General features: G+C 45.0%; 2 protein-coding genes across 2 annotated transcripts in view; one reads left to right on the forward strand and one right to left on the reverse strand.

Annotated features, from left to right (window-relative positions):
- The window catches only part of LAG3 (lymphocyte activating 3), a 326415-nt gene that overhangs the window by 298961 nt on the left and 10177 nt on the right, over positions 1 to 17277 (reverse strand). The gene's annotated exons all lie outside the window — the stretch shown is intronic.
- ACRBP (acrosin binding protein) overlaps positions 15390 to 17277 on the forward strand; it is a 59838-nt gene continuing 57950 nt past the window's right edge. Inside the window, exons 1-2 of the mRNA XM_050967455.1 lie at positions 15390 to 15429; positions 16263 to 16475. Of these exons, the coding sequence (XP_050823412.1) occupies positions 15390 to 15429; positions 16263 to 16475 (253 nt within the window). The remainder of the gene's footprint in view (positions 15430 to 16262; positions 16476 to 17277) is intronic.

Raw genomic sequence — 17277 nt, forward strand, 5'->3', positions numbered from 1 at the left:
TTGCTGCCCTCAGTTTGAAGGATGCTTATTTCCATGTCTCCATTTTCCAAGGACACAGTAGGTCAATGCCACTACTAGTTCATGGCCCTGCCCTTCGGCCACTGAATCACCCCAAGGGTGCTCACAAAACATATGGCCATAGTGGCCACTTACCTGAGGCATCAAGGGGTATCCTTACCTTGACGACTGACTGATCAGAGGCAGGTCACGAGCTCAGGTGCAAGGGAGCCTCGACTTGGTGAGGTTCACTTTTCAGGATCTGTGCCTGCTTATAAATGAACAGAAATCAACTCTATCACCAGTGCAATGGATAGAGTTTATGGGAGCAGTACTCAATCCTACCCAAGCCAAGGCCTTCCTTCTGGAGTCCAGGTTCTGAACCATGTCAGACCTCATCACCCACATGAGAGCCCACTTGCTCACAACTGCCCATGTATGCCTCACGCTACTGGACCACATGACAGCATGTACTTACGTGGTTCAGCATGCACATCTGCATTTCAGACCCCTGCAAGCATGGCTGGTTTCGATCTACATGCCAGGCAGACACAATTTGAACCAAATGATCACATTCCTGTCACATGTCCTGGTTTCCCTAAGGTGTGACAGGAGAGCATTCAGTATTGGAGGGCATTCCCTTCATAGACCCGTGTCCTGCAATAATCTTTGTCTCCAGTGTATAAGACCTGGGATGGGGAGCCCACCTCAGCGACATCAGCATGCAAGTTCTTTTGGTTGTAGGAAGATTGTTCCTTGCATATAAACATCAGGGAGCTGAAGGCGGATTGGCTAACCTGTCAGGCCTATGCCAAGAGGCTCTCCAGCTATGGGACTTCTGCATCCAGTGCTCCATTCATCTCATGGAGTTGCACCTAATGGGTAACAAAAATGCGTTAGCAGATCTTCTCAGCTGGTCTTTCTTGCCTCGCCACGAGTGGTCTCTCCACCTGGAGGTGGTCAGCTGCATTTTCCAAAGATGGGGAACTCCCCAGGTGGACCAGAACAGGAAGTGTCACCGGTTCTGCTTGATCTGCAGGCTCGACGGAGGTTCCCTCTTTGAAGCCTTCCTGTTCCCATGGTCGGAACAAAGATTATCCTGATAGCTCCAGTGTGGCCGCATCAACACTGGTTCAGCACACTGTTAGAGCTTTTGGTAGCAGCGCCATTGGAGCTCCTGCTCCAGCCAGACCTGCCTTCACAGAACCACAGCAGCTTGCTACACCTGAATCCAGCACCACTTCACTTGACGGCATGGTTGCTGCATGGCTGAATGTGGAGGAGCAGGCTTGCTTGGCTGAAGTTCAGCAGATCTTGAAAAGCAGTAGAAAGCCCTCCACCAGTGCTACCTACCTGGCCAAATGGAAGCGTTTTTCATGTTGGGTCTTGGGCCAGAACCTATCTCCACTCCAGACCTCACATCCTAGACTACCTGTTGCATCTAAAGCACCAAGGTCTGACTCTTTCATCAATCAGGGTCCACTTGGCGGCCATCTCGGCCTTCCGTCTGCTGGTTCAGGGCAGATCTGCTTTTTTTCCCCATGATATGACGGTCAGATTTCTGAAAGTCTGGTGTGACTTTATGCTGAAGTTTGTGAGCCTATCCTGCTTTGGGATCTACACCTGGTGCTGTCTAGGCTCACAGGTCCACCCTTTGAGACATTAGCTTCGTGTTCCCTGCTATTCCTCTTGTGGAAGGTGTCCTTCCTGATTGCAATCACTTCAGCCTGCAGAGTTTCCAAGTTAGAGTGCTCACATCAGAACCACCCTATATGATGTTCTGCAAGGATATGGTCCAGCTGTGGCCCCACCCAGCCTTCTTGCTGAAGGTGGTGTCGCAGTTCCACAATAATCAGGATATATTCCTGCTGGTGTTTTATCCCAAGCCTCATAAGTCCAGCAAGGAACTCAGGCTACATATTATGGATGTTAGAGAGTGATTGCTTTCTACCTCAAGAGAACCAAGCCCTTTCCTAAGTTGACACAGCTCTTTGTTGCAGTGGCAGAAAGGATGAAAGGCCTGCCGGTTTCTGCCCAGGGGATCTATTTGTGGATAGCCACATGCATTGAATTCTGCTATAAGCGAACAGGAGTTTCACCACCAGCTATCATGACCACCCATTCTACCAGAGCTCAGGCTTCATCAGAAGCTTTCCTTGCACAAGTTCTGATATAGGACATAAAATATCAGGGTTGGAAGGGACCGCAGGTCATCTAGTCCAACCCCCTGTTCAAAGCAGGACCAATCCCAAGACAGAATTTTACCCCCAGTTTCCAAATGGCCCCCTCAAGGATTAAACTCACAACCCTGGGTTTAGCAGGCCAATGCTCAAACCACTGAGCTATCCTTCCCCCCGAGACACGATCTCGTTCTCGGTCTACACCTTTGCATCCCATTATGTCATTACCCAGCAGGCATGGGATGATGCAAGTTTTAGTGGAGCATTGTTGCAAGCTGCAAGACCGTGAATTCCGAGCCCACCTCCAGGGATACTGTTTGTGAGTCACCTAACGTGGAATTGACATGAGCAAACACTCAAAGAAGAAAAAACTGTTACCTACCTTTCGTAACTGTTGTTCTTCAAGATTTGTTGCGCATGTCCATTCCATGACCTGCCCTCCATCCCTGCTGATGGCAAGAAGGAACTGAGAAGGCGCAGGGCTGGTGGCGCCTAATATACCAGCACATGAGCATGCACTCCAGAGGGCAACAGAGCCAGCCCTATGGATACTAAGGCAAAAAGTCTCTGGCAGCTGTGCACCTGAGCGTGTGCACACTTAGCATGGAATGGACATGAGCAACACATCTCAAAGAACAACAGTTATGAAAGGTAGGTAACCATTTTTTTTCTTTATCTGGTGATGGTGAGTGCTATTAGGACAGGAATGCTGCCTTAATAGCCTGATATTACATTGTTTTGATGAAATTTAGATGAAATGTGAGGATGTGACTCTCTGCTTCTTAATTCGTGGCTGCTGCTGCTTACTGTAGAAAAGGTCCTCAGACCTTACAGTGGGGGTTTATTACAGACGACCAATTTGAACCAAAGAACAGGATGAGTTACTCCTTAAACACTTGAGTGTAATGTGTAGGTAAAAATATTATGAGGGACCTCAGTTTGGGAGACTTATGCTGTTAGTCTCATGCAGCCAGTAGCACAACATCATTAGAGTTTCTAAAAATTTGTACCTTTTGCAAACTAAAAAGTTTTGAGTTACAAATTAGATACTGGGTGCAATACTTAGAATGTAACATCTTGGGGCGAGAAGCATCTTTTTGTTCTATGTTTGTACAGGACATAGCAAAATGGGGCCCTAGTCTGTGACAAGGGTTCCTAGGCACTATGGCAATACAAATAGGAATGATAATAATACTTTATCTAACACAAAAGGTATTGTACCCAACATTTTGTATTTCAGTATAAGGGATAAAGATGAATTGATCACTGGACTGGAAGTTGCTGGTTGGCTAGGATCCAGTGATTATGATCTGATAACATTCAGTATGGGCAAGCAGTGGACATTCCCAGTTTGTCCAGTGATCAATTCATCTTAGAAGATATGAAGTTTAGAAAATTGATAAGAGGAGCTAAAGACTAGGGAAAAATCCATGGCTGGCAGGGCTAAGGACAATCAGAAAGAGTTTAAGTATATCAGGAATAAATGAAATCCTAGTAGTGGCCTTGTATTAGCAGGATAGGCCTTTTACTAGCTAGATATGGTAACATTGTTAATAATGCAGAAAAGGACAAGTGTTTAATAAATATTTTCTTTCTCTATTTGGAAAGAAGTAGGATGATATGCTTGTAGCACATGAGGATAATTAATTACTTTCCAGTTCATTAATGAATAAGGAGAATGTTTAACATCATCTACTAAGGATAAACATATTTAAACCAGCAGGCCTTGTATCCTGAAGTTCTAAAACAGTTGTGAGGAGATCTCTGACACATTGATGTTAACTTTTAATAAAACTTGCAATACTGGGTACATTCCCGAAGACTGGAAGAGAGCTAATTTGTGCAAATACTCGGAAAGGGTGAGCAGGATTACCTGGGTAATTATAGGCTGGTTAGCCTTGTGACCTTGCACTCCATATGCTTTATGAAAATATGCTTATGAATGTGAATATGATGTAACTGGAATAAGCTTTATGAAAAAGGTCTCTTGTAAGGTATCATTAAAAAGCTTATAATCTACTGGGTGTGGTCATCCTATTTGTATGCATGTATCATTCTTGTATCTGAAGCTGGAAATATGAAGTATAACTCTGAGGTCCTATTGTAATTATGCAAAGTGTGGGCCATTAATGGTGGTTTACAATCTTGATGGCTCCCATTGACTAGAACAATTGGCTGTGGATGGTTTATTTACCTGCAAGCCTTCCTGTGTACATGTGGGCCAGCCTGTGTGTAATGAAGAATGAGGTTTTACAGTGACATGTGACCATGTCACCTGATAATGAAATCCATCTTAAATATGGTACTTTTCCATTTGGAAGGAGAGGTGGGGACCCAGAGAAACAAAAGATTCTCGGTGTGTGCCAAAGCTACACAAGGGGGTGGAGCAAAACAAAGGGGGCTACTAGTCATGAGAGAGCCCATGCTTTACACCTAAGATGCCTGCAGGAACTAACAAGGTCTGTACCAGGGGAAAAGATTGGGCCCAGACTAGGAAGGAGTCCAGTCTGTGAAAGAAGCTTATTGGAACATCTCTGAGAGTGAGATTTACCTGTAATTGGTTTCTTAATGTATTAGGTTTAGGCTGGTGTTTTTGCTTTATTTTGGTTGGTGACTGACTTTGTTCTGTCTGTTTTTACTTGAAACCACTTAAATCCTACTTTGTATACTTAATAAAATCATTTTCATTTATTAATGAACCCAGAGTAAGTGATTAATACCTGGGAGAGCAAACAGCTGTGCATCTCTCTCTATCAGTGTTATAGAGGGTGGACAGTTTATGAGGTTACCCTACATAAACTTTATACAGAGTAAAATAGATTTATTTGGGGTTTGGATCCCATTGGGAGCTGGGTGCTGGAGGCAAATAACCTGCTGAGCATTTTTTAGTTAAAGTCTGCAGCTTTGAGGGAAAGGACCAGACCTAGGTCTATGTTGCAGCAGGCTAGCGTGTCTGGCTCAACAAGGCAGGGTTGTGGAGTCCGAAGCTGGCAGGGAAAATGGGCTCAGAGGTAATTCCAGCACGTCAAGTGACAGTCCCAAGGGGGTCTCTGTGGCCGAACCGTCACAAGCCTGACATCAGTCTTGGGCATAATTATGGAAAAGCTGTTATGAGTTTCAATTTTAAAAAACTTAACAGGATGGAAATAAAACCAGTCAACCTGGTTTTATGGAAAATAGGTCTTCTCAAACAAAGCCTGATTTCATTGTTTGATGAGACTACAAGTTTGTGTGATAAAAGTAACTCAGGTAACTACATATATGTTAATAGACTTTTGACATTTTGATTAAAAATGCACAATATAGTATCAATAAAGCACGTGTTAAATGGATTAAGAACTGGCTAACTGAAAAATCTCAAAGTAGTAGTCAGTGGGGGATCATTATACAGGGGTGTTTTTAGTGGGGTTCCTCAGGGAACAGGTTCTAGCTCCAATCCTATTCAACCTTTTAATCAGCGATCTGGAGGTAAATACAAAATCATAGCTGGTAAAATTTGCAAATCCCATGAAGACTAATGGAGTGGTAAATACCTAATGATAATGGAGGGCAGTCATACAGAGTGATCTGTATGAGTGGGTAATTCATTCAAACAATTGATTTTAATATAGCCAAATGAAATGTCAAACATCAAGAAACAAGGAGTATTGGCCATACTTACAAAATAGGGGACAGTATCCTGGACAGTAGTGACCAAAAAGCATTTAAAGATTGTAGTGGACAAGCAGCTCAGCGTGAACACCCAGTGTGGTGATGTAGTAAAAAGGACTGTGTGATTCTTAGATATATAAACAGGTGAGTAGGACTAGGGTGGTGATTTGATCACTGTATAATATGTTGAAAATTGGAGAGGGTGTAGAGAAGAGCCACAGAATTATTTGAGGCCTTGAGAAAATACAGTGAGAGAGGGAAAGAGATTTAATTTATCAAAAAGAAATCAAGAGGTCCTTCATTATAGTTTTATCAGAACCTTCCTGGGGAGAAAATATGGTACCAAAGGGCTCTTTAATCTAACAGAGAAACACACATCAAGAACAAGTGACTGAAAGGTGAAGCCAAATTCAAACTATAGGTAAGTCATGCATTTTTAACAGTGAGAGTGATTAACCATTGCAACAAACTAACAAGAGAAGGGACAGATTATCTATCTTTTGAATACTTCAAATTAAGCCTGAATGACTTTCAGAAAGATAACGTTTAATTCAACACAGGTTATTGGGTTCAATACATGGGTAAGTGAATGTAACTGTGGCCTGTGCTGTACAGGATGGCAGACTAGATGATCGAATGGTCCCTTGTGGACTTCAATTCTGTGAATCTGTAAAGTCATTAACACATTTTATTAAAATTACTTCTTATACTTTTTATAGGATGTATTTTCTGAGAGCTCAACCTAATGTATTTAATTGTAAATTATTACTTTTAAAGTGAGTCCTTGAAATTTAACATTGTATGTGATCTTGAGTCCCAGATGATGAGAGTAATCTAGTAATGCAGACTTTTCAATTTCCCTATGTAGCTAAAATCACTACTATCTTGTGTATTGGCTACATTTGTAGACATTTTAGAATTAATGGTCATTTTTTGCCATTCTTCAAAAGTGAAAGTTGCTCCTTCAGCAGTAGCTTACAGATAATATTGTATTACAGAAAATTCTACCAAAAAATTGCCCTCTATCAAAATGACTGTCATGTCCTATTGTTCCCAGTGGAACTGAGACCACAGGCTGCCCTTAGCAAATATGCCCACTGCCTGTAGAACTGATAAATGAAATTGTTTTCAATTGTTCACTTTATTATTGTAACTTCTGTTCACCATTCACTACACTTGCCTATACTGTAACTTCTGTTCCATATTGTAATTCAAACCCCATTTTAAAACACTCACTCCATTTTGTAAAAGCTTCCTCCAACCTTCATTTCTGCAAACCCTGCTGTAATCTTACAAGTTTAGTTTAGATGTGTGAATGAGGTATGTATGAATGATGGAATCAACCTCCAGCCCCAGCCTGTCCTGATGAGATAAAATTCAAATACCAACGGCTGAAGACCTAGACAACAGCCCTAAACAAAGTAAGAAGCATCCACCCTAAAAAGAAAAGGACAACAGAACAACAGAAGGAAGATCAAAGCCAGGTCCAAGGCTGAAAGTTAATCAATCTAAACCCAGAGGCAGCGTGACACAGCAAGACCTATAGACTTTGAATCCAAACTAAAAGCCTATAAAAAAGAAGGGTGAGATGAGAGACTTTGGGTAACATTCTGCTGCCAACATGGAAGGACATCAGTGCCTGCCCAACAGAGATCCAGCTTGTCCTTGTGCCCACCTTTCCTGGCCAGTTAGCTGCCACAAGCTACGAACCCAAGCTGCAAAATCAAGCCATGAACTTAAGCTATCTTCAGGACTGGTAACTATGCAGCAGCTGCAGAACACCTGATGAGTGAGTGAGTGTGTGTGTGTATATAGGTATTAGGTATTATAATGTGTGAATTGTGTGTGTGTGTGTGTGTGTGTGTGTATAGGTATTAGGTATAATGTGTGTGTATAAGAATTAAGATATTAGTTATTAGTCATAAATTGTTATCATAATAAATGTGGCATCTTTGCCTTGTCCCCTTTAATAAGATCCTGCTGGTTTTTACTGGTCTAATATAATTGGTATGACATGCCTCCATTCACCTGCACTTCACAGTTTTCCTGTCTATCTCCTGAAAGTATAGTGAGCCACCATCTTTGGTCAGGGCAGATTGTTTTAACTCTATTTCATCCAATTCTACTAAGAACTGATCTTTCAAAATGGCCACGAACTAAGAAGCAGAGAGTCACATCCTCACATTTCATCTAAATTTCATCAAAACAGGAGTTATTTTTCTGCTGAAGGAGAAACTTTGAGCTATGAAGAATAATGACAAAAGTGACCCTTAATTTTTAGTACTTGTTTTTTTTTTAAGCTAACTGTTACATGAGATTGACTCTATAAGAAAGGCAGTATAGGGTTGTATGTGCATGCAGGGGAATGTGGATGGCAGGAGGGGCGGGAAAGTGTGTCTGTGTACACTCAGTCTAATTATCCGGTATGTTATGGGTGCTTTGCACTGCTGCAAGGTGACATAATGCAGCCATAGCATTTCAGGGGATCTGGCCATAGAAATTAAAATAAATAATGAAAGGTTGATACTTCAACTATGGTGACTATGTATTTAAATTTAGTTTTATTCAGATTTGTATCACAAACATTAACATGCCGTAAACATATGGTTATTGCATTAGTGTTGCTGTGGAGCAGAATGAAGGTCAGCTGGATGACTAACCTATGCATTTCCATACTTTAACATGTTTGGATTTTTTTAATGTGACCTTAACTCTCGAATTTCTTGGCTTTATAATGTTTTGGGAATAATTACATCTGTTTTTTACACTAAATTAATTATATGTATTCTCAACCTTAACTCCATCTTACATCTATCTATATGTGTGTATAATATAAATGATTGCAGGTGTGTGTGTGTGTGTGTGTGTGTGTGTGTGTGTGTGTGTGTGTGTGTGTGTGTGTGTGTGTGTGTGTGTACACAAAACTCTTCCTCCCATTGTTAAAAAATGTTTTTAGGTTGTAAACTCGAGCACTCCAATATTAGAAAATACCATATGTACAGTTTCCTGGGCAAGCTTAATTCAGCCCCCTTATGTGTATGCATTGTGATAGTCTTTAATTACATGATCACATACTATTCTTCGAGTAGTATCCATATGGGTGTTCCACTGTAGGTGTGTCTGTGTCTCTGTGCCTCTGATCAGAGATTTTAGATAGCAGTGTCAGTTCGGCTCACACATGCACTCTCCCTGTCTCATGCCTTGCCTCGAGGCTGTCTAGCGCTGCATGGGCAAACTGACCCCAGCTTCTTCTCAGCCACCCTTGGCCTGAGACTGCGTGATTAGCAGTCTGATTTAGTTTGCAGTTTGCCTTGAATTTATAATAGCCGGTAGAGTTTTCATTTTTCATAGCATCTAGTAGAGTTTCTGTTTTAAAAGTATATGCTTTCATTTTTTCTCCCTGGTCTTGTTGACATGTTTCCTCCCCTCATTTTTTGGGGGGGGACCAACTCCCCATCAGGGGCTGTGCCTGGCTACTCCAGGTTCAAACATTGCGTCTCCTGTTGGGAGGCACTAACAATCAGTGATGGTCACTCCTGCTGTATCTGGTGCCTCGGAGAGGTGCATGTTTCTCAGTAGTGCACCTTCTGCCAAAAATTGAAGGCCAGAATGCATGAGTTAAAACTTAAGCTACCCGTGATGGAGCGTTCCCTTAGACCAGCCTCTGATCCTGAGACTCCCCCAGAGCAACGGTCACTACTTAGGGTGACCAGATAGCAAGTGTGAAAAATCGGGACAGGGGTGGGGGTAATAGGTGCCTATATAAGAAAAAGCCCCAAAACTCAGGACTGTCCCTATAAAATTGGGAGATCTGGTCAGTACTGAGACCATCAACTTCCATGGAAGGAGAGCCTAAGAAAATCTTCTGATTCCCCTCAAAGACTTCTAAGAAGAGGGCCACAAGTCCCCAAACAGAACTCTTGATTGGTCAAAGGAGATCTCCGGCACAATCAGTCATTTTGGCACAGGCACCACTGCACCATGGTACCCATGAGGCTCACAGTTCCTCGGGTACAAGTACCACCATCAAGCCTAAAGACCCGAGGGGACAGGCTCAAAAGCATCAGCACCGTCTGTCAGAGCTAACAGCAAAGATCATACCACCTCAAAATTGGCGCTGATGCATAAGACTACGGTATCAAGGAAGGAGCCCTCTTCTGACCGCTCATTGCACAAGAGGCCTTAGCCCCACTGACTCTCTTGGTACTGATGGGCCAGCGCTGACCATCCCTAGCAGTACCAACCACCATCACGGTACCGCAGTTTTGTTTCTCCAGAGACCTTCTAGTTATTGATACACCAGAGTCTCCACTGCTCGGTACCAGTGCTCTGGTACTGACTGCATCTTGGTCTCCAGGATCACCATCGGCACCAGGACACTCAGCATTAGCTTCCCTATCAGCTCCACCTTTCTCCAGCGAAGACAGTGAAGAGGATGACCACCTCTCTTTAGCCTTGCACCACAGCTCACCTGCACAACAATTAGGGGCTTCTCAACTGCAGCCATGTATGGAGCTTTAACCTACCTGGTATGGGCACCCATGGGTGCCACCACCCATGCCCTTTCCTCCACCCCAGTGACTATGCTTGGACCCATAGGCAGCCTACAGAACTTACCCTTCTAGGTCAGTGGTCACCAACTTGTGAATCATGATTGACTTGTTGATCTTAGAGGATCTCCCAAGTGATTGCGATCTCTGGCGGCATAGTGTGGCAGCAGCTAAGGCAGACTCCTTGCCTGCCCAGGCCCACACCATTCCCGGAAGCAGCCAGCACAGCCCCGGGAGCGGGGAGAGAGGGGAGCATGTGTCTCCCTCCACGTGCTGCTCCTGCCTGCAAGCACCACCCCCGCAGTTCCCATTGGCCAGGAGAGCTGTGGGGGCAGTGCTTGCAGAGAAAGGCAGTGCGCGGAGCCATGTGACCCCTGGTCCCCCCCCTCAGGGGCCACAGGGGTGCATTGGCCCTTTCTGGGAGTGGTGTGGGGCTGGAGTAGACAGGGAGTCTGCCTTAGCTGCAGCCACACTATGCCGCCAACCAGGAGCTGCCAGAGATAAGTGCTGCCCACTGGGTGGCCGCACCCCAACCCTTAACCCTGAGCCCCCTTTCAGAGCCAGCACCCCAACCCCCTCCTGCACCCCAACCCCCAGCCCTCTCCTGCAGCCAGCACTCCATACCCACTTCTACACCCTGAACGCCCTCCTCACCCCAAGCCCCAGCCCTGACTCCCCTCCCAGAGCCAGCACCCTGTACCCCCTCCTGTACCCCAACAGTCTGCCCCAGTCCAGAGCCCCCTCCTGCACCCAAATTCCCTCCCAGAGCCCACACTCTACACCCCAACACTCTGCCAAAGCCTAGCGCCCCCTTCTGCACCCAATATCCTTGCTAGAGCTTGCACCCATCGCCCCCTCCTGAGCCCCACCCTCCTGCCCTAGGCTCAGCCCAGAGCCCCCTCCCACACTAAGAACCCCTCGACCCCAGCCTAGAGCCGCTGCCCCCCCTCCACTCCCCTGAATGCCAACTCTCTACCCCAGTCTGGTGAAAGGTAGGGGAGAGCAAGCAACAGAGGCGGGATGGAGTGAGCGAGGCGGGGCTTTGGGGAAGGGGCAGGGGGTCGATCCTGGGTTGCCCTTAGATTCAAAAAGTGATCTTGGGCATAAAAAGGTTGGAGACCACTGGTTCTCTATTGTCTCCTATAGAAAGACAGCAAGGCAATCACCTTCAGCCTCTATTTCTTCCTGAGATTCTGGGACTTGGAAACTTTTGAGGAGCAAGAAGCCAGACTAAAGAAGGATGTTACCCCGCCAGTGAATATCTCCTCATCTTAGCCAAATGAAGCTTTGATGCCCCCTCCATCATTAACAGTGGATGACTTTAAACTCTTTCAGGACCTAACTAAGAAGATTGCTGATGCACTACAAATTCCCCTTGAAGAGGTAAAAGAAGCACATCACAAATTATTAGACATACTCCATACAACCTCCTCCTCAAGGATTGCCCTCCTAGTCAATAAGGTGCTCTTAGATCCTGCCAAGGCTATTTGGCAAACACTGGCCTCTATGGCATCGACATGTAAAATGACTGATTAAAAAAATACTATGTGCCCTCCAACAACATGGACTTTCTTTTTTCACACCCCACGCAGAACTCCATAGTCGTAGATGCTGTAAATTCACATGGAAGACAGCACCATGCTAAATCTACCCTTTATGATCAGGATTAGAAGGGTTTGGTCTGTTTGACAGAAAGGCATGCTCCTCTGAAACCCTGCAGTTTAGGATTGCAAACTACCAGGCCTGAATGGCAAAATATGACCATACTAATTATGGTAAACTTAGTGCCTTTATTGATACCTGCCAAACGAACAAAAAGAACAATTTCAAGCCCAGCTGATAGCGAGGACAGTGCTACAGACAGTACTAGACACCACAGATAGAGCAGCCCACTCAGTGTCAACAGCAGTGCTGATGAGATGGGCTTCATGGTTACACCTTTCGGGGCTGCTAAAGGAAGTACAGACAACTGTTGAGGACCTCCCATTCAAGGGTTCCAAGCTCTTCACCGACAAGACAGATGCCTCCCTTCACACACTGAAGAACTTGAGGGCCACACTGCGCTCATTGGGAATCTACACGTCGGCACAAAAAAGAAAATTCAGTACTTAGTCCTCATGTAGACTCCAGCTGGCCCAGTTCCTTCCTCCCCAATGGTACTATGAGCCCAAGTGAAAGAGACTAAGGGTTCAAAACTGGAAACTGTCAGCCCCACAGCCTTCCACATCACAGCCCTGCACCTCAAAACATCTGTTTTGATATCTTGATCGAGGCCCCGATGGTGACCATTTCCACCAACAATTGCTGCAGCATACAGACCTACATCCCTTTGGATGTTGCCTTACTTTTTTCTGACAAAGCTGGCTGAGAACCACTGCTCTGTCCACTTTACCTCCCTCCCTCACTGTCCCTCTTCAGGGACCTTTCTCATAAGAGACTATTATGTCAGGAAATAGATCACCTACTAAACCTGGGGGGCTATAGAGCCAATTTGTGATCAATTCAAAGGAAAAGGTTTCTACTCCAAATATTTCCTGATTCCCAAGAAAAAAGGAGGGTGGAGACCCATTGTAGATCTAAGAACACTAAACAAATACATAAAGGCACAGAAATTCAAGATGGTCACACTAGCAGCAATTATTCCATCACTAGACCACAGAGATTGGTTCTCAGCACGGGAACTACAAGATACCTATATCCACATATTGATTCAACCATCCCACAGGAGATTGCTCATATTCATCTTTGATCAGGACCATTAGCAGTACAGAGTGCTTCCATTTAGTCTTTTATCTGCACCCAGAGTATTCTCCAAAGTTCTGTCTGTGGTAACAGCTAATCTACGCACATTGTGAATCATGATTTACTCATATTTGGATGATTGCCTTCACAAGGCTTGTTCTGTCAAAGATGCCCTAAGGGCCACTCAAAAGACTATGGAGGTATTCTCACAGCTGGGATTACAACTGAATACTCAGAAATCGACCTTGACCCCAGTGCAACACTTGAGTTTATAGAGGCTTATCTCAATGCGATGAAGACCAGAGCCTTCCTCCCGCTACACAGATTCCACACCCTGACCACCTTAATAGACACAGTTCATGCCAGTCCCCAAATGTCAGCCAGAAATTGCCTTCAGCTTCTCGGACACATGGTAGAGCATGCATGTGCATGGTATCTCATGCGAGACTACACATGCGCTGTCTCCAGGCATGGCTCAGATTGGTATACATGCCAAACAGGCACAGATTAAACAAGTCACTCTTAATGCCCTCCACGGTTAAAAACTCCCTTGAATGGTGGAAAGACCCAAAGAATTCCTGTGCAGGGATTCTATTTACATGGCCTCCCCCAGCATTGATTCTCACAACGGACATGTCTTTAGTGGGCTGGGGAGCTCACCTGAGTAATAACAAGGTTCAGGGCAAATGGTCCCCACAGAATCAACGCTCCATATCAACCTCCTGGAATTTAGGGGTCAGTCAGGAATGCTTGAGCACTTTTAATCAAAGATACACATACAAAGATAATGACAGATGACATAGCGTATATGTTTAACATAAACCAATAAGGGGCAGAGTGAGATCACTATTCCTACATACAGAAACAATAAAATTATGGAATTGGTGAATAAGACCAGCAGGCTGGTTTCCTCCAATACAAATCATCCTCTTCTTCAGTTCTGCTACCTCTGAGCATCTCTACTTCTCCAGTTTAATTGAATCTCATTCCTGCAATCCAGCCACCTTTCCACCACCTTTGACTCTATCCCCAGAACCTCCGCTCCTCCTGCTTTCACTTGTCTCTTTGCACAGGACCGTGCCGGTTTCTTTCAAGAGAAAATTGACAAAATACTTGGTGACCTTCCCTCTCCCCTTGGCTCACCTTCCTTTCCCCCTTCCTCTCTTACAACTTTCTCCTCCTCCCCATCACAGATACAGAAGTTTCTCTTTTTCTCTCCTCCTCTAACCCCTCCTCTTGAGTGTTCTAAACACTGGACTGTTGAGTATAAAGGGGTGGGGAAAGGGCAACACCACCTTCTCTCTGTGTTGTATGGGCCTGATGCACTAGGTGGCCTCTGAGCATGCTTTCTGGATTGGGCCCCCACAGGTGAGCTAGGCCGGAGATAACCCAGTTCAAGGATCTCACTGGGGCTTAGGTGCGAGTTAGGTACCATCTCTGCTCAGTGGTATGAGAACTTAGGTGGGATCACATATGCCCACCAGGAGGCATCTAGGGAACTTTGTGGAAACTTAGGTACCTAAGGGCTTGTTTTTTCTAGGATTTTTTACCTGGAGTTAATTGATTCTCAGTTAACCAGGGGTAGTTAACACTTTTGTGTGGGCTGCTAGTCAGGATACTCCCCAAATGTTCCTGGCTACAAACATTTGTAGTCTATCCTAGGCTGATCACTAGGGTGTGTGGGTGGGAGGAAGGGGTAGCTGTAGAGTGTGTCTGCCTCTGCTGCCTCCTGGTTTACTTTCTAGCCAACCACCTTTGTTTACATGCCCTTTCCTCACTGTTCTCCCCAGCTCTCCCTACTCCTTGTCTCCATCCTTCTCATCCCCCATGCATTCATCCCATCCTGGATTCCCCAGCTCATCTGCCTGTATCTCTCTCTTCCCCCATATTACTAGTTTGTTTCCCTTCCAGTTCCCAGTCTTTCCATGACTTCCCCAAGCCTCTCATCCCCCATAGTGCCTCCAACCTTGCTGCCCATTCCAAATTCTCTCCCTTTTTCCTCTCATCTTCCAAGTTCCCCAAACCATTTCCCCTCCTGGATTTCCTCTTTTCATCTATGCCCCTCTCTGCCTGCCACTTGACCCCCTTGACTCCTTTTTCTGATCATTTCTACATTGCTCTTGATCCCTTTGACCTCCACCCTCACTGTGGCTCCTCTAGGATTCTGACTATGAGGTCACCATATTCTCATTCCGACAGCCTCCATGTTGGCCTTTGAAATGGGAGGAGTTGGTTGGGAGTTGCAGGCACTGGAGTTAAAGAGAAGAAAATGCTGAGGTTCCAGTATCTGCCTTGGGCCCTCCTGGTAGGTAAGTGACCTATGTCTGCACCTCAGAAGAACCCCTCATCTCTGATGTCTTGGTTGCCTCTTCCCTATAAGGTGTCACATCAAATCCCTGAACCCAGGAAATTCTGTTGTTGTTCCTGAGTATCCCTGAAGAGAATGTACCTCTGCCATCTCTCCCCACAGGGAATATACTCCTGGTATCCCTCCCTCATCGCCATGGGAATGGATCTTCAAGATCTTTGCTCTTGAATGGGACTACCCAACACAGGGAACAAGATGGCCCCATTGTTGCACATGTACTTTGCCCTCTGTTTTCTTACTGTTATGAACTCTCAAAACTCCTAGGATGGGACACATGGTTAGGGAATGGGGCACAAATTCTACAGGATCAGAGCCTGTATTGCTAAGCAGGTTGCACTGGGGTAGGGTACAGGGGCACAGCTGGTGAAACATGGTTTAAAAGACCTGGCTGACTCAGGGAGATTAAGGAATGGGACAAAAAAGCCTTTAACCTGTAGGGCACTGGTTTCAGTGCAGCCCCAGGTCTGGAGGACTGGGTGGTTATGGAATGGGATATGAAGCTTTTTACCTCAAAGGGATCAGCTCTAGACCAGACTCACCCAGATCTGGGGGAAACTGTCTGGCTTGAGGTGTTTGTGTTTCATTTCTAAAGTACCACTGTGGTCCAGCCAACAGGGGGAACAGGTGGGAACCTCAGTCTGGATGGGCTTGTTGGGCTGATCTAGAAGTTGGGGAAGCAAGTGGGGACATGGGGACTGACAGGTCTATGAAGTGCTTCTCTATGTTCTTGAGTCACTGATGACTGTACTCATCCCTGTCCTGCTTTCTCCACAGGACTTCTGCTCCCCATGGTGCAGCCTGTCTGGAGCATGTCATCCCTGGTTCCAGGAAGCCCACTGTCTGACAGCGAGTACCAGGTCTTCTTTTCTGCCCTGATGCCCTCCTGGAAGGCAGGTGTGGCCTGCCAGATCCGACGTACGCAAGGGTGCCATGACCCTAAAGTCATCCGTCTGGACCAGTTTGAGAACCACGGCTGGATCCCAGAGGGTACGGAGGGTGTGGGCGTATTAGGGTTGTAACAATCGTGTGTTGTGAGTGTCATGCAGAAACAAGCTCAGCATTACCTCTACTGACTCAACCTGGAGTCTGGGCAGTGTGGTTCCTACCTATATGGCCAGAAAGAGAGACAGCTCCTGCCCAGTTTGAGCCAACATGTAACCTATCCTGTTCTAGCGCAACTTTTTAGGCTGCTGGGCTGCTCTTACTGATGATTCAGTTGTTGACCTGGCCTGATATTCCCAGCCTACAGACCCTGGTACTTTCCATCTAGAGGCTGGGTTTAGGATAGGATGTCGTTACAATTGCTTTCAGAGGCCTTTGACAAACCTAGATTTTGATGTTGCTTGTCTCTTGCTCTAACGATATTGCATTTCAGGGCCCAGATCCCATTGCATAAAAAATGTATAAATCAATCTGTATGTCATCCTAGCATAAGCACCCTGTAAATAACTGTAATAACTTTACCTTGCAACAGTGTACGGAAGGATTCAAATTGGATTATATCTATGCATCTGAAACACTTGGGATAATTTCTTTGTTCATTTTTTCTTGAGGAAAAATACCCTAGACAATTAAAATACAAAAATATGTTACTATATTAAAATTATGAATATAAACAGTGAAAAGTCAGAAAATGCTAAAGAAAAATTTTGAATGAGCAACATTAATTCTGCCTCCTTGTCTATATGCTGCATCATGATGCAGACTTTAATTACATAATCTCATAATAATATCAGTTTTGATATAATACCACACCCTTAATAATTTTCCACACCCTTAAAATACACAA

Source organism: Gopherus flavomarginatus, chromosome 1 (assembly GCF_025201925.1).
Source record: "Gopherus flavomarginatus isolate rGopFla2 chromosome 1, rGopFla2.mat.asm, whole genome shotgun sequence".
NCBI classification, from domain to species: Eukaryota; Metazoa; Chordata; order Testudines; family Testudinidae; genus Gopherus; species Gopherus flavomarginatus.